Here is a 20,098-nt window from a genome sequence, read left to right on the forward strand (position 1 = left end):
CATCTCTTCTGAGAAATGGTGGATGCAAGCAGCATCTGGATTCATTTACAACAGAATTTGCCTACTCCTGCAGCCTCCCAGCTCCAGAAATTCATGGTCTTACAATTAAAGGTCTCATTAGCAGTAAATCAATTAATAAAAATTATTGCAGCAATACAAGTATCATCTTATTCCCTGATGCGAAGGAAAGGAAATCAATGAGGTAAGTACAAAAGTAAGAGTAACAGACGTGTACTGCTTCAAGGGGGATGATTAACAGACAAGCAGTGCAAGCTTTAGTGATTGCGAATGGATTCCTTCACATGCAGAACGAAGCTAATTGAATTGCATAACGTATATTTAATTAAATGCTATTTTTCTTTCCTATTAGGTTCAGACTTTTAACAGAAATAATTGTAAGTGCAACTGAAAACGTCCTGTTATTTTATTTTATTTAACTGTGCCACACTATTAGATGAGTATAAATAGTGGCTTCTTTGTGCATCATGATATTGTCATGACATCATGGATCCCCTGTGGAGCTGACACGGTCAAAGCCACTCAATAGTGATTTGTTGCTATGCCAATTTCAATTTTTGTCCTATTACATTATCTCTGTCACCTCAGTCTGCCTGCATTAACTCTCTCATTTTTAAAATTAGATTGCCAGACTTTTCAGCAATTATTTTAGATTAGTTTCATTCTGTATCTTTTTAAGTACATTTGAAGAGCCCCTTAAGGGCAATTCCTGTAGTGTTTGTTAAACCAAAAAGATCTGATTGTTGAGCGAGGGAGAAAATTGTTTGGCTCAGTAATTTCCATTGCTTTTGACAAACAATGTTTTTGAAGCTGAATACTGAAAGGGTATTTTACAATCTTTCATGACTCTGGGATGCTAGTTTACATCAGTGAGTCTATTGGTAACAGTTGGTCATTCTATGCGAGCTATGCTGAAAGGAAGCACTGAGGTTCATCAAAGAAAGTGGGAAGTTTGAGCTAAATGGCCTCTTTGTAAACATTTTCTGTGTCACAATGAGAAATATTAACCCAATTTAGTAGGTTAATTATTTATCGCTATTACAGGATACCCATTGCAGTGGGACACTGAGGAATTAATCATTTCAGTTTTCACTGACATCCCAAGTAGAAGAAAACTTCTGCTATGAGTAAAGCATATCCAGCTAGAAATTTTTAGTGGGTGGTACCGCAATATAGGTGGTATCACTATGGCCCCCAGTTATGCGTCCGGTCTGGTATTCAGCAATGGCACAGATACCAATCAAGAGGAATTTCTATCTCACTGATTAATGTTGGCTGAGGTTTGTTAGCGAGAATATATTGGCTGCACTAAAATTCTGTCTTTCTTTGGTACTCAAAGCAACATAGTTGCTTTGCAAGCGTGCAATACATGACAACACTGCTACTCTCAAGTTCAATGGATGCAAGAACACCCACTGTAGCTGGCCAGAAGCATTATATTTACTTACCAGCTTGACAAGAACCAACATGTCGTTTAAGACTTAGACAGCATATGATGATAAACGATGACTGCACCATTATCATGATGCAATTATACCATGTTCCACCAAGGACAGTTCTTAGTGTTTTTGGACTGCACCACAGATTGTCCACCACTTACTTAATTTTCAGTTAATGTGGTCATGAATGCTATGCAAAAACCTTAAAATAAAAAGAGCTAGTCCAAACCAACTGGGTTTTTGATTTATGTATCTGTAAGTAAATTAAGATAATGCAAGAGTTTTACTCTTTTAAAAGGAGATTTTCTGAATTCAGGTGGTTCCTTTGCAGAAAACTGTCTCAAGTATTTGTTCGGTTAAAATACTCTGAGCCACCATAACAGTCACTGGGTGATTTGTGTAACTGAACGTTACTTGAGGGAACAACAAATAGGAATTACTAAAGGGGTGTGAACTTACTCTGTATATATCCTCATCCTCTTCTTGAGTCCCTTCTATAATATCCTCTTCCTGTAGATCACATGAAATTGCTCTACGAATTTCTGGTCCAATGTCATGTAGAGTTCTAAGCCCAGCCTACAAAATAAAATACATCATCTAGAAATGTCACTTCATATTAATATCCCAGATGCTTTTCTGGTGACATGCAGACATGTCTCCCACTGAGCAACTGGGCAGGTGCTAATGTTACTTTTCAGGGAAGGTACATGAGAGTGATGTGGGTCTACTTCCCTCTTCTTTCCCACAAGGAAACATCCAGTACCTCCTCCTGATAGCTCAGCTCATTTGCAGGCTTGAACTAACGTTTTTCATTTTGTGGTACAACTTGCTGAAGCACCAGATTACTACATCAAGGTTATCTAATGTTTGGGGCAGAAGGCTGGATTCATGAGCCACTATCCGTGTGTGTGGGCTGTATGATTACACTAAATACAAACATCCCATACAGAAGAAAGTCCATGTCCTCCATTTAAAAAAAAATCACTATAATTTCCCTTGCAAAGATTGGCTATAATTTATGGAAATATTCACTTTTGCTGGCTTATCCACGATGTTGTCTGTTTTCATACTGTGAATTCTCTACCAAGAGGAAGTCAACCAGTGAGAAGTGAGTGCTGCATCAGTTGTGAACTGTAACTTAGAGCCATGTAAGCAGTGAAGTAGTGCAGGAAAGGCAAAACAAATGGATTGTTTATCAAATTGTTGGCGATTTGGACAATACTGAATCATAAAAATCAGCTTAATAGACCAAGAGCTGCAGACCTTTCTGAATTAGGGAAGGTGCATAACTGAAGGGCTGATGACCAATCCTCTGCGTTACCCCCACCCCTCCCCCACCTTGCTCTCAGAAGGATTTTATACACCAGACGTGGAACAAGGTAGATTAAAGCAGGCAACAAGACAGCCACCATAAACTGACATACAAAGTACAGGGAAGGAAAGTCCATGACCAGCAAAATGGCAGCAAACTTTCAGTCAAACCCTGGACTCCATCCTCAAAGGAACTCGTGGAAGGAGGTGTCACACACCTGAAACAAAGCACATACACTAAGAGGGAAACTGCGGCAGAATACATTGACATTATTCAATACATCTTCTGCACTTGGTTTGTAAATTGGGTTGAGCATTTCTTTATGCTGATGATACCCCGGAGGGAGTGTCTGTTTAGTTCAGTTGGCTGGACAGCAGGTTAGTGATGCAGAGCGATGCCAAAAGCACAGATTCAATTCTTGTACCGGCTGAGGTTACTCATGAAAACCTGGCCTTCTCAACCTTGCCACCTTGCCCCTCGTCTGAGGTGTGGTGATCCTCAGGTTAAATCACCACCGCCCACAGCCTGTGGTCATCTGGGACTTTATTTTTTACCCAGATTTGCATCAGCATCATTGCTCCTGCATTATTGGACCGCATCCAGTCTCTAGATGAACCAAAATTTCCTCTAATTAAATATGGGATACTGAAGCCAATGTTTTCAGTGCCTGTCACAAACTCCATTGTCAATTCCACCCTACTCACTGACTACGTTCGATGGAAGAGCCCACATTAGACCTTATTTGGCTACCTTGTTGCCTCCACAGACAGCTTGCTTACTTTAGGATTTTAAATGGTGTGGCGAAATGACAAGGTGGGGGTATGGGGGCAAAAAATCAATCTGGAGGGCTGTGTAGTTGAGGAAGCACTTCAGCTTCTCCTGGCTCCACAGAGGAATTTTTCAACTTATGTTTAAAAAACCTACCAGCCACTGAGGAATCCTGAAGGCTTCGTTCCTGCTTCACCGATAAGGGGATTTAGCAGAAAGGATTTAAAACAGGTATCAGATCCCTCAGTTACATGTGTAAGGCAAACAATATCTGGCAACAAGACAGCCACCGTAATCTCAGATGTGGCTGACATACAAAGTACAGGGAAGGAAAGTCCATGACCAGCAAAATGGCAGCAAACTTTCAGTCAAACCCTGGACTCCATCCTCAAAGGAACACGTGGAAGGAGGTGTCACACACCTGAAACAAAGCACATACACTAAGCGGGAAACTCTTAGTTGGCATGGACACCCAAAAAATGTACCCGACCTATTATCGGGAGGACATCTTTCAGACATAATGGTCGGGATTTTCCCAAAAAAATTCTAAGTCCCCAATTTGCATGAAAACGGGAGTAACTTCTGCTGGTTTTTTTAGTGTGATTTTCAGAATGAATCTCGGATACTGAAGTCTCTGGGCCCACTAATCATATTCAGATGAGGATTTAAATATTGAAATCAGCTCTGTGCCAATTTCCGGAGTGGAGCTGATGACGCTACAAATCTTGGGCTGGGAGAAGCAGGGAGGTCCAGGCGCCCAGTGGGAAGCCCGCAAAATGGCCTCTGTTGATGTCTCCTGGCCCGTTGCGCTGCTGGAGCAGTGCAGCGGGCTGGGAGAATCACCCCCAATATGGGTGCAAGACATTATTTCTGAAATTGGCCCTGAGATGTACCCAATGTGTAAGGCAGGCACAAAGGTTTCCAATTTCTGCCTCAGTGAGTCAGAAACACCTTATTATGGTTGAAGGTGGTGGACAGAAATGATTTATTTTCTCCAGATGCTTGTTATTTTAATTTTCTTATAATAGATGTTTCAGCACAAAGGGAGGACAGTTACTGTCCTGGCACTGGTTCCACATTACAGATACCTACTTTTCATTTCTGAACTCTATTCCTTGTGCTTTCATTTTCTTCTTCACCTGTCTTTCTACTTCCCTCCTAAACATTATGATTGAATCTGCTTTAGCGATCGCTTGTGGTAGTATACTGTAGAATCTTATAAGCTTCGCAGTTGGGGAGGAAGATGGTACATTGAACCTCATTCTGCAGCCACAGGTTGAAGCAAAAAGCACCAATTTTCTGTGTTGTCTCCTGTGTCTGAAATGCATCCAAACTGAGTATACTTCACTCAGGGTTTTAGGTTGTTCAGTGGCTTAACCAGCAGCCATTAAAAGAACCACTGGAGGCTCCCACTTAAATTATAAACACCTTCTTTTAAACTTACCTTCATGTGAAGCTGCAAAAGAGCAGACACACTCCAGCTGGCTCTTTGTACCACCATGGATTGTAGCACCATGGGCTGCTGGTGCCTCATTCTCCCTTTATCTTCATTACTTTGAGGTCCATAGCTGGCAAGGAAGATGATCCAAGTTGTTCTCTCAAACTAGTGAGTGGCCTCTGGACATTTGATTGGTATCTACAGCTAGCTAGTTAAATGCTGATGAAACTGGGTCTTGGGCTAATGGCCTGTGCTTCCAGCATGTTGAGCATTCTCACCTGAAATCGTGCGATGAGGGTGTTGACAGGAAATTACACTAGCATGTGGCCATTTTTCAGGTGGAGAATGGGGACAAAAATCACCAAGCTCTTGATACATTTGGTGGGTTTGCTCACAGCTTGACTGCTGGGCACAGTGTTGAGAAAAGACAGGATTTCTGAGTTGGTGCTTTAGATGTGCAAATTCAGCACTTTGTCTTGAGGGAAGTGCTTCTCTTGTTTATTTATTATTAGAATTGAGGAAAATGTCTGACAATCCCATATGGAAGAGATGGCAACTTCCTCAGGTGAGGGGGCCTTGGAAATTATGCAATGAAGATCCCAGAATGAATATGGCCAGAATTCTCCCATTGGCGGGTTTAATGTGGCGGGGAAGGGGCCGGGGGGGGGGGGGGGGGGGGGGGGGGGGAGGAATTCAACGGAAAGTCCAAAAATTGGTTTTACGTTGGCATGAATTTCCCAAAGCATCTTTTGCTGGTGCTTGTCATGGCAGTTCGGAAAGCCCCATGGAGAACAGTGTGAACCTCCTTTGCATCGTGCTAATAGGATACAGATGAAGGTTCATCCACGCACACCAGATTCTCCACGGCCCAAGCAGGAAAACACGCCAGTGAGAAACATGTTTGGAACAATGTGGCGTGCAGATGGTCAGACTCACCTGAATAATGTCTGGGACTGCCTCCAGAGCTCAGGATGGAGTGAGACAGCAACTCAGGACCCCAGAACACGACAGCAGTGGGTGGGGGGAGCATCAACCAATGGACCTTCCAGATTCGGTGTCCTGCAGGTAGTTCATCCTCCAGCCTCAGAATGTTCCTCGAGTTCCATCGAAATTCATCTTCACTTTCAGGAGGTCCACCTTCATTCTTCAATAGCAGGTCAGTGATGTTGGGCAGCTTTTCAATTTGGTGCTCGGATAGGATGGCGGATGACACCATGAGGCCTGCCCAGCCAGGGAACACAGTGCAAAACACCCGGTTGCATAATTAATGAGGATTGAGCAGGAAGATTTGGCATGTTTTCCTACCAGCCTCCACAATGGGAAACACTCCACCTTCCCGCCTGTCCATAGAACTTAGTTCCAGTATGGGAAAATTGCACCCTTAAATTTATTTTTCATAAGATGAGCAAGCATCCTATTCAGGAAGCTGATGTTAAGGTAGTCTGTAGTGAGGTGTGTAAGCAGGTCAATATGGCTTATGCAATTTACAGATCAACCTCCACTATATAAAATAAACGTAACACTGTCAAGAAGCTTGCCAAGGTGAGTCTGAATTTATTTATTTGCAGTATTGTGTATTCACGCACTTGTAATACATAAACAACCCCTCCTATGTGCCAAAGAAGCAAATTCACGTGTTTCCCAACCGGAAACCATGGATGAACAAAGATAGTAAGAAGTCTCACAACACCAGGTTAAAGTCCAACAGGTTTATTTGGCAGCACAAGCCACTAGCTTTCGGAGCTCCTTCATCAAGTGAGTGGGATTTCAGTTCACAAACAGGGCATATAAAGACACAAACTCAATTTACAAAATAATGGTTGGAATGCGAGTTTTTACAGGTAATCAAGTCTTAAAGGTACAGGCAATGTGAGTGGAGGTTAAAGAGATGTGTATTGTCCCCAGCCAGGACTGTTAGTGAGATTTTGCAAGCCCAGGCAAGTCGCAGGGGTTACAGATAGTGTGACATGAACCCAAGATCCCGGTTGAGGTCATCCTCATGTGTGCGGAACTTGGTTATCAGTCTCTGCTCAGCGACTCTGTGTTGTCGTGTGTCGTGAAGGCCACCTTGGAGAATGCTTACCCGAAGATCAGAGGCCGAATGCCCATGATTGCTGAAGTGTTCCCCAACAGGAATGCGTGGTGATTGTCGAGCGGTGTTCATTCATCCGTTGTCATAGCGTCTGCATGGTCTCCCCAATGTACCATACCTCGGGACATCCTTTCCTGCAGCGTATCAGGGAGACGTTGGCCGAGTTGCAAGTGTATGTACCATGTACCTGGTGGATGGTGTTCTCACATGAGATGATGGCAAGTCCTACAGAGGTTGTTGTGGCAGGGTTGTCTGGTGTCTTGGCCACTGTTCTCCTGAAGGCTGGGTAGTTTGCTGCGGACAATGGGCTGTTTGAGGTTGTGCAGTTGTTTGAAGGCAAGAAGTGGGGGTGTGGGGATGGCCTTGGTGAGATGTTCATCTTCATCAATGACATGTTGAAGGCTCTGGAGAAGATGTCGTAGCTTCTCCGCTCTGGGGAAGTACTGGACGACGAAGGGTACTCTGTCCACCGTGTTCCCTGTTTGTCTTCTGAGGAGGTCGGTGCGGTTTTTCGCTGTGATGTGTCAGAACTGTCGATCGACGAGTCGTGCGCTATATCCTGTTCTTATGAGGGCATCTTTCAGCGTCTGGAGGTATCTGTTGCGATCCTCCTCATCGGAGCAGATCCTGTGTATACGGAGGGCTGGTCCGTAAGGGATGGCTTCTTTAACGTGTTTAGGGTGGAAGCTGGAGAAGTGGAGCATCGTGAGGTTATCCGTGGGCTTGCGGTACAGTGAAGCGCTGAGGTGACCGTCCTTGATGGAGATGCGTGTGTCCAAGAATGCAACCGATTCCGGAGAATAGGCCATGGTGAGTCTGTTGGGTGGGATAGAACTTGTTGATGTCATCATATAGTTGTTTCAGTGATTGTTCACCATGAGTCCAAAGGAAGAAAATGTCATTGATGTATCTAGTGTATAGCATCGGTTGAAGGTCCTGTGTGGTGAAAAAGTCTTGTTCGAACCTGTGCATGAAGATGTTGGCATATTGAGGTGCGAATTTGGTCCCCATGGCTGTTCCATGTGTCTGGATGAAGAACTGGTTGTTGAAGGTGAAGACATTGTGGTCCAGGATGAAGTGGATGAGTTGTAAAATTGCATCTGGAGATTGGCAGTTGTCAGCGTTGAGTACTGAGGCAGTTGCAGCAATGCCATCATCGTGGAGGATGCTGGTGTAGAGTGCTGAAACATCCATTGTGATGAGGAGTGCAACTGGTTCACCTGCTCCATGTGTGCTGAGTTTCTGTAGGAAGTCCGTCGTGTCACCACAAAAGCTGGGGGTTCTTTGTTCAATGGGTTTCAGGATGCCCTCGACGTAGCTGGAGAGGTTCTCGCACAGGGTCCCATTGCCCGATATGATGGGACGGCCGGGTGTGTTTGCCTTGTGTATCTTCGGGAGGCAGTAGAGATCTCCAACACGGGGAGTACGTGGGATGAGAGCACGGAGGATGCTCTGGAGGTCCGGATCAAATGTCTTGATCAATCTGTTGAGTTGACGGGTGTGTTCTTTGGTCGGATCTGCGGGTAACTGTCTGTAGTGTTCCTCGTTGTTCAGCTGTCGGTACACTTCTTTGCAGTAATCCGTTCTGTTCAGTATGACGATGGCCCCTCCTTTGTCTGCTGGTTTGATGACAATGTTGCGGTTGGTCTTGAGAGCGCGGATGGTGTTGCGTTGTGCTTGGGTGGTGTTCGGGGCTGTCTTGTGAGTGCGGCTGATGAATCTGGCATTGACGCATCTCCTGACGGCTTGGGCATACATGTCAAGTCGAGGGCCTTCCGGAGGAGCCCATTTTGACTCTTTCCTCTTCGGTTGCTGCACCGCGGATCTCTTTATTGGCTGTCCCGGTTCATTGGCTGTCTCATTGTGTTCGCTGTTGGCCTCTTGGGGTTTGTGGAAAAACTCACACAGCCTCATTCGCCTGATGAATTCCTTGTGTCTGCTGTGAGACTGATGGGGTCTATTTTGGTGGTGGGGTAGAAATGGAGCCCTCGGCTGAGAACTTCGATTTCATCTGGTTGAAGTGTGTAGTCCGACAAGTTGACAATGGACTTCCCTGCAGTGGTACTGTTTTCTACTGTGGTACTGGGGAGGCTTGGTTGCTGCTGGTGGTGATGCCGAGTTTCTCAAGTTTCCTGTTCCTGGTGTGCATGTAGATGGCATAGTTCCTTTGTCTCATCTGCTTGGCAGAGTTTCGCAGCTGGTCTGCGTCCTGAGCGCAAGTTGAGAGTATGGACTCTATATTGGTTTCCAGGATGTGGCGTTTGCTGTAGAGCTGGTGTATGAAGTGGTTGAGGAGTGTGAGAGAGGTGCGACGGCAAAGTCTCTCAGCGTAGTTTGTGTTATATGTTGACCTGAGTGGGTTTGTGATCTGTAGTCCTTTCGGTATCTTGTCTGCTTTCTTGCATCTTTGTAGAAACTTGATGTCTGTGTCAATATGCGCGATCTTTTTGGAGATCCTCTCCACTTGGAGCCAGCAGTTTGCAGTGTCGATGGTAGCCATGATGTGGAGATGCCAGCATTGGACTGGGGTAAACACAGTAAGAAGTCTCACAATACCAGGTTAAAGTCCAACAGGTTTATTTGGTAGCCAAATAAAGTGAATATAAAGTGGATATAAGTGGACCAAAATAATTTGGTAGCCAAATAAAGCGGCTCCAAGTGGGGAGGAACTCCAAGAAGATTGCGCATATCGACAGAGACATCAAGTTTCTACAAAGATGCAAGAAAGCAGACAAGATACCGAAGGGACTACAGATCACGAACTCACTCAGGTCAACCTATAACACAGACTACGCTGAGAGACTTTGCCGTCGCACCTCTCTCACACTCCTCAACCACTTCATACACCAGCTCTACAGCAAATGCCACATCCTGGAAACCAAGATAGAGTCCATATTCTCAACTTGCGCTCAGGACGCAGACCAGCTGCGAAACTCTGCCAAGCAGATGAGACAAAGGAACTATGCCATCTACATGCACACCAAGAACAGGAAACTTGAGAAACTCAGCATCAGCACCAGCAGCAACCAAGCCTCCCCCAGTACCACAGTAGAAAACAGTACCACTGCAGGGAAGTCCATTGTCAACTTGTCGGACTACACACTTCAACCAGATGAAATCGAAGTTCTCAGCCGAGGGCTCAATTTCTGCCCCACCACCAAAATAGACCCCATCAGTCTTGCAGCAGACACAGAGGAATTCATCAGGCGAATGAGGCTGCAGGGGTTCTTCCACAAACCCAAGAGGCCAACAGCGAACACAATGAGACAGCCAATGAACCGGAACAGCCGACAGAGAGATCCGCGGTGCAGCAAACGAAGAGGAGAGTCAAATTGGACTCCTCCGGAAGGCTGCTGCCCTCGACTTGACATGTATGCCCAAGCCGTCAGAGGTGCATCAATGCCAGATTCATCAGCCGAACTCACAAGACAGCCCCGAACATCAGCCAAGCACAACACAGCACCATCCGCGCCCTCAAGACCAATCGCAACATTGTCATCAAACCAGTAGACAAACCTCCTCAGAAGACAAACAGGGGACACGGCGGACAGAGTTCCCTTCACCGTCCAGTACTTCCCCGGAGCGGAGAAGCTACGACATCTTCTCCAGAACCTTCGGCATGTCATTGATGAAGGCAAACATCTCGCCAAAGTCATCCCCACACCCCCACTTCTTGCCTTCAAAAAACCACACAACCTCAAACAGACCACTGTCCACAGCAAACTACCCACTCTTCAGGAGAACAGTGACCACGACACCACACTACCCTGCCACAGCAACCTCTGCAAGACATGCCGGATCATCGACATGGATGCCATCATCTCACGTGAGAACACCATCCACCAGGTACATACTCATGCAACTCGGCCAACGTTGTCTACCTGATACGCTGCAGGAAAGGATGTCCCGAGGCATGCGCTATGACAACGGATGAATGAACACCACTCGACAATCACCAGGCAAGAGTGTTCTCTTCCTGTTGGGGAACACCTCAGCGGTCACGGGCATTCAGCCTCTGATTCTCGGGTAAGCATTCTCCAAGGTGGCCTTCACGACACACGACGACACAGAGTCGCTGAGCAGAGACTGACAACCAAGTTCTGCACACATGAGGACGACCTCAACTGGGATCTTGGGTTCATGTCACACTATCTGTAACCCCCGCGACTTGCCTGGGCTTGCAAAATCTCACTAACAGTCCTGGCTGGAGACAATACACATCTCTTTAACCTGTGCTTAACCCTCTCTCCACTCACATTGTCTGTACCTTTAAGGCTTGATTACCTGTAAAGACTCGCATTCCAACCATTATTTTGTAAATTGAGTTTGTGTCTTTATATGCCCTGTTTGTGAACTGAAATTCCACTCACCTGTTGAAGGAGCAGCGCTCCGAAAGCTAGTGGCTTGTGCTACCAAATGAACCTGTTGGACTTTAACCTGGTGTTGTGAGACTTCTTACTGTGTTTACTCCAGTCCAACGCCGGCATCTCCACATCATGAACAAAGATATCCATTGCTTGCTGAAGTCCAGGTCTGAGGTGCTCAGGTCAGGCTGACCCATACAAGAAAGCTAGATATGATCTAAGGAGATCCATCAAAGATGCCAAAAGACAGTCCCGGACCAAGCTGGAGTCCCAGGTCAGCCACATGGACCACTGGCAAAGTCTGCAAGACATAACAGGCTACAAGATGAAGGCATGTAAAACTGCCAGCATCAATGCACCCCTCCTTGATGAGCTCAATGCGTTCTATACCCGTATTGAGCAAGAGGTCAGCGAGAGCACGCCTTCCACTCTGGGAGCATCGGACGAACCTATATCCGAGGACACCGTTGCAGATGTCAGAGCAGCCTTCTCGAAGGTCAACCCATGAAAAGCAACTGGCCCAGATGGGGTATCCAGACGAGCACTCAGATCCTGCATAGACCAACTGGCAGGGGTATTCGCAGACAACTTCAACGTCTCTTTACAACAATCTGAGGTCCCTATCTGCTTCAAGAAGATGACCATCATCCCTGTACCAAAGAAAAGCCAAGCAACATCCCTTAATGACTATCAGCCGGTGGCTCTGACATCCATCATTTTGAAGTGCTTCGAAAGGTTAATCATGGCACGAATCAATTCCAGCCTCCCAGACTACCTGGATCCACTACAGTTTGCCTACAGCTGCAACAGGTCCACAGCAGACGCCATCTTCCTGGTCCTGCACTCAACCCTGGAACACCTAGATAACAAAGACACCTATGTCCTATTTATCGACTACAGCTCAGCCTTCAAAACCATCATTCCTATGAAACTCATCTCGAAACTCCGTGGCCTGGGGCTCGGCTCCTCCCTCTGTGACTGGGTCCTGAACTTCCTATCAGTAAGGATAGGCAACAACACTCCTCCACGATCATCCTCAACACTGGTGCCCCACAAGGCTATGTCCTCAGCCCCTTACTATACTCCTTAAACACCTATGACTGTGTGGCCAAATTCCCCTCCAACTCTATTTTCAAGTTTGCTGTTGGATACTCTTAATAATCCTACAAAAAGCTGTAGGATGATCACAAAATTTCCAACATCCAAATGGAAGGCAACTGGTCTCATGCCTGCATTTACTGTGTTTTGACAAAGTGTATCGCTCCCTTTTCTGGATGAGAAGGGCCAGAATTTTATGCTCGTGTAAAATTGCACGGATGGCATACCCTCCAAGATCCTGCCCAGCCTGATCCTGATGCAATTTCACAGTGGGGTGGGCAGGGCCTCAGATTGGAAGCCTGCCTACATCTCTATTAAGGTCCTTAAGTGGCCATTTAATGGTTACTTAAATGCCTTTTCTCATCCATTCACAATTTTTAGGCTGGCAGGCCCAGTTGGATCAGATGCCAAATAGAAAAAGTTAGCAATCTCAATCTCAGGTGGGATTTGGGGTGCCCTGGGAGCTCTGGGGAGCTGTGGACCAATTTGATTGGCTGACAGTTTTCCAAAGTGGGGCTTCTGTTCAAGGGCAGATGGAAGTTCTTCCTGCTGCCGCTCAAAACCCAATTGAACGTTAACTAGCAGTGAGCTTGTCAGAGTCAGGATGTTTTGCCCTTAAACTCACAGGATGATGAATGCTGAACACTCACCATCCTGAAATTCAGGCCAATATCTCTGAACTGGATAAACAAGCCGTAAAAATAAAAATTGCTGTAGGTTACGAAGGCCTCCACAGATTCAACACTTCAAGTATGTTGGATAATGACCTTAAAAATCCAAACAAGATATGGTGTACGCTTGAGGATCAATTATGAGTGAAGTTCAACTTCCTAATATACCATCTGTATTTCACGCCTTTAGGGTAACAGCCAAAGCTCAATGATCAATTCATAAGTCGATGCAGAGACAAAGGGCAAGATTGCAACTTTACAGCAGCAGAGCTAGCTGACAGAATAATCAAGCTCATGATGGCATCTATCCCTGTGGAAGCATTTCAAAGTGACCTGTCAGACCAACCCAAAGGTTACAGTTTGGAAGCACAATCTCAAAGCAGACGCAAGTATAAAGCCACACTACTGGATAGACAGAGTCTACAGGCTATGTGTAATTTGTCCACTACTGGCACGGCAGCTACTATAGGTAAGCTAGGAAGCAATGCGGCCTCATATGTGCATCCAGACGTTGCCCAGATTTTCATGCTGTGTGCAAGGCATGAGGCACCAGAAGAAATTGGAAGTGCCAGTGCAGAAATCAAAGGCTGGAACAAGTGGTTTGATGCCACAGGAAATCACAAACGGAAGCCAGGCAGGTACAGCATTCCAATCAACCCCCATAACAAACATTGTCTGAATAAAATCCATGACATATCTTGGCAAGCTACATGGTTAGATGATGAGGATAACCAGACCATTATTACACAAAGTGAGCAGAAATTCAGCACATTGAACATCAAAGAATGTATTGGCATCGTGGTACCACAAAAGCCTTTTCCCCTGTCCAGATTATATGCCCAAAGATACAGGAACAGCACACATTGCATGCAAAACTGGATATTGTTGCAGGTGCAAACGTTCTCCCACTTTGCACACTGAAATACACACACCTGCAGAGATAGTAAGTGATAGTTTAACTAACCACTGCCAAACTCAGTGTACAATGGCTTGGAGATTCTGTCCCTGGGATCAATTGCACTCAAGTGTCACTACAACAACTCACCTTGTTCACCCCAGATATCTTATGTTGTGGACACCACAGGTCCATTGATTGCAAGCCTGCCGGTGTGCAGAGACTTGATCACCATCCTGATATTGTCAAGACATTGATGAGGATCACAGACCACAAGAAGTGCCATTGAAAACCCTGTGCTTACAAAACACCTAGCACTGCAATACATATCATCAGCCAACTAGCTATGTAGCATTGTTAAAACTGAATATGTGTATCTATTCTGAACTTGCATACTTCATTTTACTGCAGAACTAATGTGGAATTACAATTTGGCAGACAAATGCAGACGATCCTCCCCAATCATTGATACTCTCAGAGTAAAAGATGTGTTAACAGAAAAACAAGGGAAACAAAGGTGACCAATTTCGCAAACTTAATATTGGACAGAAGGTTTGACTACCTCACCCAGATGATGGCATATGGAATCCAGCAGAAATCATCAGCATATGCCCAGAACTAAGATCATATCAAGTATGAACAGCAAATGGCATGGCAGTGCAATGAATCTGATGCCAAATGAGAACAATACCACCACCAGAATCACCAAATAATCCTATTACAAACAGAACACAGTCTAAGACATAACACGAAGCACCCCTAACCAGCCTTTGGAAAACATACAGAGCATCCAATCAAGATCATTATAACTAAGGTTGGAGGGATAAGCAAAACACCTATACATTTCAGAGACTTGTAAATTTATTGCTTGGAAATGATACATTTAGACACAATATTATTTCTTTTGTCTCCATATAAATAGTTTGATTATTTAAGGGTAAATCTCTAGTTTAGAAAAAAGGGGATATTGGGATATGACGTACAATTACTTTTAAGGAAATGTTTAAACTGCAGTCAATCACTACCATTGAGATGGGATGTGATATAGTCTCATAACTCTGCACTCAGAATACAGCAATAGTAGTCAAGACACAGTCTCCCAGGTAACATTATATGTATATTGTCTTATTTTCTATTAAGGAACCCACATTTTGGTTTTATCATTCCTTTTCGTATGCTTGATACCTATACTTCGAATAGGAGAACATAACATGGTCTACAGGAATGCTGTAGCAACTTGCCAAAGCTCCTTTGGTAACACCTCCCATATCTGCAACATCCGTCGCTTAGGAGAAGGGCAGCAGATGCATCATTACACTGTTGGATATACCACCATTTGGATGAGATGTTGAACAGAGGCCCTACCTACCCGCACAGAAGTACCCGATAGCATTATGTTGAAGAACAGCTGAGGAATTCTCCCCATTCTTCTGGCCAGTATCTATTGCTGAACAAACCGCTAAAAAAAGATCTGTTCGTTACCAGATCACTGATTGCTGGGACTAGTTGTGCTCCATGACTGATGCATTTCTTACATTACAATAGAGACAGCACTTCAAAAATTGGCTTTAACATGCTTTAGGATGAGGTCATGAAAGGCATTACATAAATGTAAGCTCTTTTTTCCATCACCTCCAAGTCACACACAATTCTGAGTTGAAAAAATATTGCCATTCCTTCATTGTTTCTAGGTCAAAATTCTGGAACTCCCTACCTAATATTATTGTGGGAGTACCTTTGCCTCTCAGAGATTGCATCTTCTCAAGGGTAATCAAGATTAGGCAATAAATGCTAACTTTGTTAACAGTGACCAGTCCAGAATGAATAAATTGAGAGTCTAGGGTTTTAATACATAAAGTAAGTAAACACCAATTTGAACAGGGAGCCCATGTCCTCATTTGGATTCCCTTGAAAATAATGCACCAATCATTAAAATTGTTCAAGTCAAATAGATTGACACATTAAGCTAATTCTAGCATGTGTTCACACATGGTAAGTTAAGTCTGGCTCGCCTGCAAACTTGAGAAGTTGGAGGGTGTGGTGTTAAGGAATTGTTTCACAGATTTCCATGCTGAGCAGACTAGGTTAAGAATAGCAGCCCTTCTGACCAACTGCTGGGCAAGGGAGGGACTAGATGAACCCCATCTTCCTTGACACAGCAGATATAAGAAAAACAAATGGGCTAGATCAATCCAGTTGTGGGAGGGGAACTCTGTCCAACTAGGGAAAACTAACTTATGGCTCAAAACTACTCAGAACCAGGAGGTTGATTAGAAAAATTTAGGTTAGCCTATTAATCAGGGAATGTGGCACCATTTATTAATTTTCTTTCTCACAAGAAGTGCAAGTTAAGAGAAGTAAATTAATTCCGAGTGATTGCAACTATTAAATCTGTACATTAATCTGCTGTGCGTGAAACAAAATGGCTTGTATCTGGCCTCATTTCAGTAAAGTGATTTTGAGTGATTTTAAAGATTGGAGAACTACATATAGAGATACTTATAAAAGACAGACGGGTATAAAATCAGTTCCTAGTTTCAGGTTCAAAGGAAGCCAAAACTTGTTCCCAAAACTGGAAACTTGATGCTGGCCAGAAGTTGGAAATCTATCTCATTAATCTTGGTCGGTGAATTGCTGCATGTCTCTTGCTCTTTCAAAGGCAGCTCACCCATTTGAATAAATTAATTCAGGGCACTCGCCTGCCAGCAGCAAACTGAAGTCAGCTCCCGGGAGGGGAGAATGCGGATCAGCAATGGGGGCGGGTGGGGGACAATTGGCTATCATCCCATCCATTGACTTTGTCTACACTTCCCACTGCCTCAGAAAAGCAGCCAGCATAATCAAGGACCCCACATACCCCGGACATTCTCTCTTCCACCTTCTTCCGTCAGGAAAAAGATACAAAAGTCGGAGATCACGTACCAACCGACTCAAGAACAGCTTCTTCCCTGCTGCCATTAGACTTTTGAATGGACCTACCTTAAATTAAACTGATCTTTCTCTACACCCTAGCTATGATTGTGATACTACATTCTGCACTCTCTCCTTTCCTTCTCCCCTATGTACTCTATGAATGGTATGCTTTGTCTATATAGCGCAAGAAATAATACTTTTCACTGTATCCCAATACATGTGACAATAATAAATCAAATAAAATACTGTGGAGCCAGGGAAGCACTCCTGGTTCACAGTAATAATACTTCAGCATTTAAAAAAAAACTTTTTGATGCCAGTTGGCCAATGATTGTTTAAGAATCCTGAGATAGAATATCAGCAAATTGGCCAAGAAACAGAGGTTAGGCACTTGATTTACATGTCTAAGGGTTCTAACACTAGCTTTGGCTGTCTTCCAGGAACTCCTGAAAAATCATCCAATGCAGTATCAGTTTGGACATCTTTTGGGTGTCTGCTAGTCCACAAAATTGGTCCTCATTGTGTCCCGTTTATGCCTTTAGGATGGGTGCAAAGAGGTCCAATTTCTACTTCATAACATTACAGTTCAGTTTACATCCGAGTTATGCTATTGTAGTAATTAGATAGTGGTGGTGTGAACATGCACTATGCACAAGAAAATCCATCAGTGCCATCAACCTCAAAATAATTTGAAACACAATTCTAAATTTGTTAGAAAACTTTGCAAGAGTGTGCAAAGAATGCTGCAAGATCTGATAGTATACAGTTGTTCACCACTTAGTCATTTTTGACCATATGACACAACATACGTAGTCTACATGTGTGTTTTGCGCCTCTACGAGTCTTTGCAGGGGACTTGTAGTCTCGAGGTCCTAAGAATAGGAAGTGGCTCTTTCAGCAACACCACAATTGATAATATAGAGACAATGTTCTTAATGCTTTCCATAATGAGGGATCATTTGAATTGAACCTTAATGCAGATCTTCTGTGACCTTACAGTAGCTTTGCTGTGTGTATCTACACAGATGGATAAATGTGCTGTGGCAGTGTCCAACAATAGGAATATAGCACAAGAATTTAAGAGATAAAAGAGAGTTGCAGGATGATATCCTCACCATCCAGCCATGCAACACAAAGGACTGAACCTGAGCTAGAAGATGAATAGACACAAGCAACAACCCAGCAGTGGACCTGCATTTGGAAGAACTTCTGCTAGCTCTGCCGAAGGCAGTGATGAACTATCTGCTTGGTGAAAGGCAGCAATCAATCATCTCCTCTCTTGTCTCACTACTGTTGCACTTGGGAAGAGTGCTAAATTATATAGGATGCAATAGTCAATATCCATTGGCCCCAAGGGGAACTTTATAACAATACATTAATTTGATATACTGCACATAGAATAATGAATAGACATTTTGTCAGGATTTTAATATTTATTTATTAAACATGGCATAGGGAAGGGGAGACTCATGTTTTTTTGTTGACAGCAAACTTACTGCAATGTCCTCCATTATACATCTATGTCTAGAAGTATATTTTCAATTACAATTTGAAAGACAATTGAGATCTGATCAACTTTTGAATCACTGGAGCAATTGTTTATAACAGTAATAAAACTATAGCATTGAACTTGTGCCCATTAAACTTTATATCCTCAAATCTAAAAGCCACATGGCCTGAAGCAATTCATTGTTATGTACTTGCCTTGGACTTCCTCCCGTTACTGTTTTTCTAATGATCTGGATACCATAAATATCATCCTAGAATTAGTTTATTCATTACTAGGTCTCCCAAAGTGCTGCTCAGTATGTTACAGGATATAATATTTTATAGCAGTGTTTCTTGTGTTCTTATGAATGCATAGTTTGTAACATGCAAAACATTATTGATGATTAATTAATAACATTTGCATTTTTATTCTGTGGTTTTCTGCTATTTTTAACGACTACTTTGTGAATTAATTTCACAATTCTGTTTTATCAATTAAAAAAATAGTGATCCTGCTTGCTAGGCTTCATATGTTGCCTGAGCTATAAATTTAAGTCTTAACCTATTTTTTTAAAGAAGAGGTTTCACAACATGATAAGAGACAATATGTAGCAGACTTGAGGAAAGTATGAGGATTCCATTCATACATATTCAGTCATAGTTAGAGAAACTCTTTCAATGATTCCTGTTCCTGCTTCTGCACTGTTACTTTTGAGGTGCTGCAAGGATCTTTCCTTGGCCTCCTCCTATTTCTCCTCCAAATGCTGCTCCCAGTGAGATCACCCAAAGATTTGAGCTGTGATTTAACATGGAGGTGCTGCCCCACCACCCAGCTGGAAAGTCGGGAGAAAACTTGCCTCCTCCAGCCCTGGAAGCTTTGAATCAATTCTTTATGCTTCAGGCAATTAGCTGTCTGAAGTAATGGATCTGCCCATCTGAGGAAGGATCTCCTGCCTCAAGAGCTGCTGATAAATCAGAGGATTGGTAGCTCCTCAGTTCCAGCAGCGCCACTGGGAGCGGGGTGGGGGTGGGGGGGGCTACTGCTGAGACTGCAATTCCTGAACCAGAAACATTGTTAGAGGTCCAGAAGAGAGGTGGATGGAGTGAGTTTCCCGGGTCAGTTAAGCAGATCCCGGTGAAGGGGTGAAAGAGGATTGTGAGGGTGGGGAGGTCTTTCAGTGGAGATGTGGGGCTCTTGTTGCTGAGATGTCCTCTGTGGAGCACAGGGTTCCCAAACAGGAGGGAACCTTCCCCCTCCTCAAGCTCACAGGCAAGGGTGATGGCTCTCAGCACGCATTCCCCCCCCCCCCCCCCAATTCCTGATGTCAGGTCCTTCGATCAGACAGTGAATGCCTTTGAATCAGGTCCACCCCGCACGGGATTGCTTGTCATGTTTCCGCATGGTGAACCTGCTGGTTTATATCAGCAGCTGTGTGTGAGGCCTTTAAATGGGCATTAATTGTCCACTTTACTGTCTCAGTTGGTGGCAGGGTGATAAAACTATTTACTGGCTTTCCCACCACGGACTTAATCAGGGTGCAGGCAGAATGATGGCAGGGTACCCACCCTCCAAGCTCCTGCCTAATTAAATTCTCCCACCAT

At 44.2% G+C, this 20,098-nt stretch overlaps 1 protein-coding gene across 1 annotated transcript in view; it reads right to left on the minus strand.

The window, feature by feature from the left end:
- Positions 1-20,098, minus strand: part of cacna1db (calcium channel, voltage-dependent, L type, alpha 1D subunit, b) — a 335,919-nt gene that overhangs the window by 25,812 nt on the left and 290,009 nt on the right. The window contains exon 36 of the mRNA XM_078209623.1: positions 1,917-2,033. Coding sequence (XP_078065749.1) covers positions 1,917-2,033 — 117 coding nt within the window. The remainder of the gene's footprint in view (positions 1-1,916; positions 2,034-20,098) is intronic.

The sequence above is a fragment of the Mustelus asterias genome, chromosome 3 (assembly GCF_964213995.1).
Source record: "Mustelus asterias chromosome 3, sMusAst1.hap1.1, whole genome shotgun sequence".
Classification (NCBI taxonomy): Eukaryota; Metazoa; Chordata; class Chondrichthyes; order Carcharhiniformes; family Triakidae; genus Mustelus; species Mustelus asterias.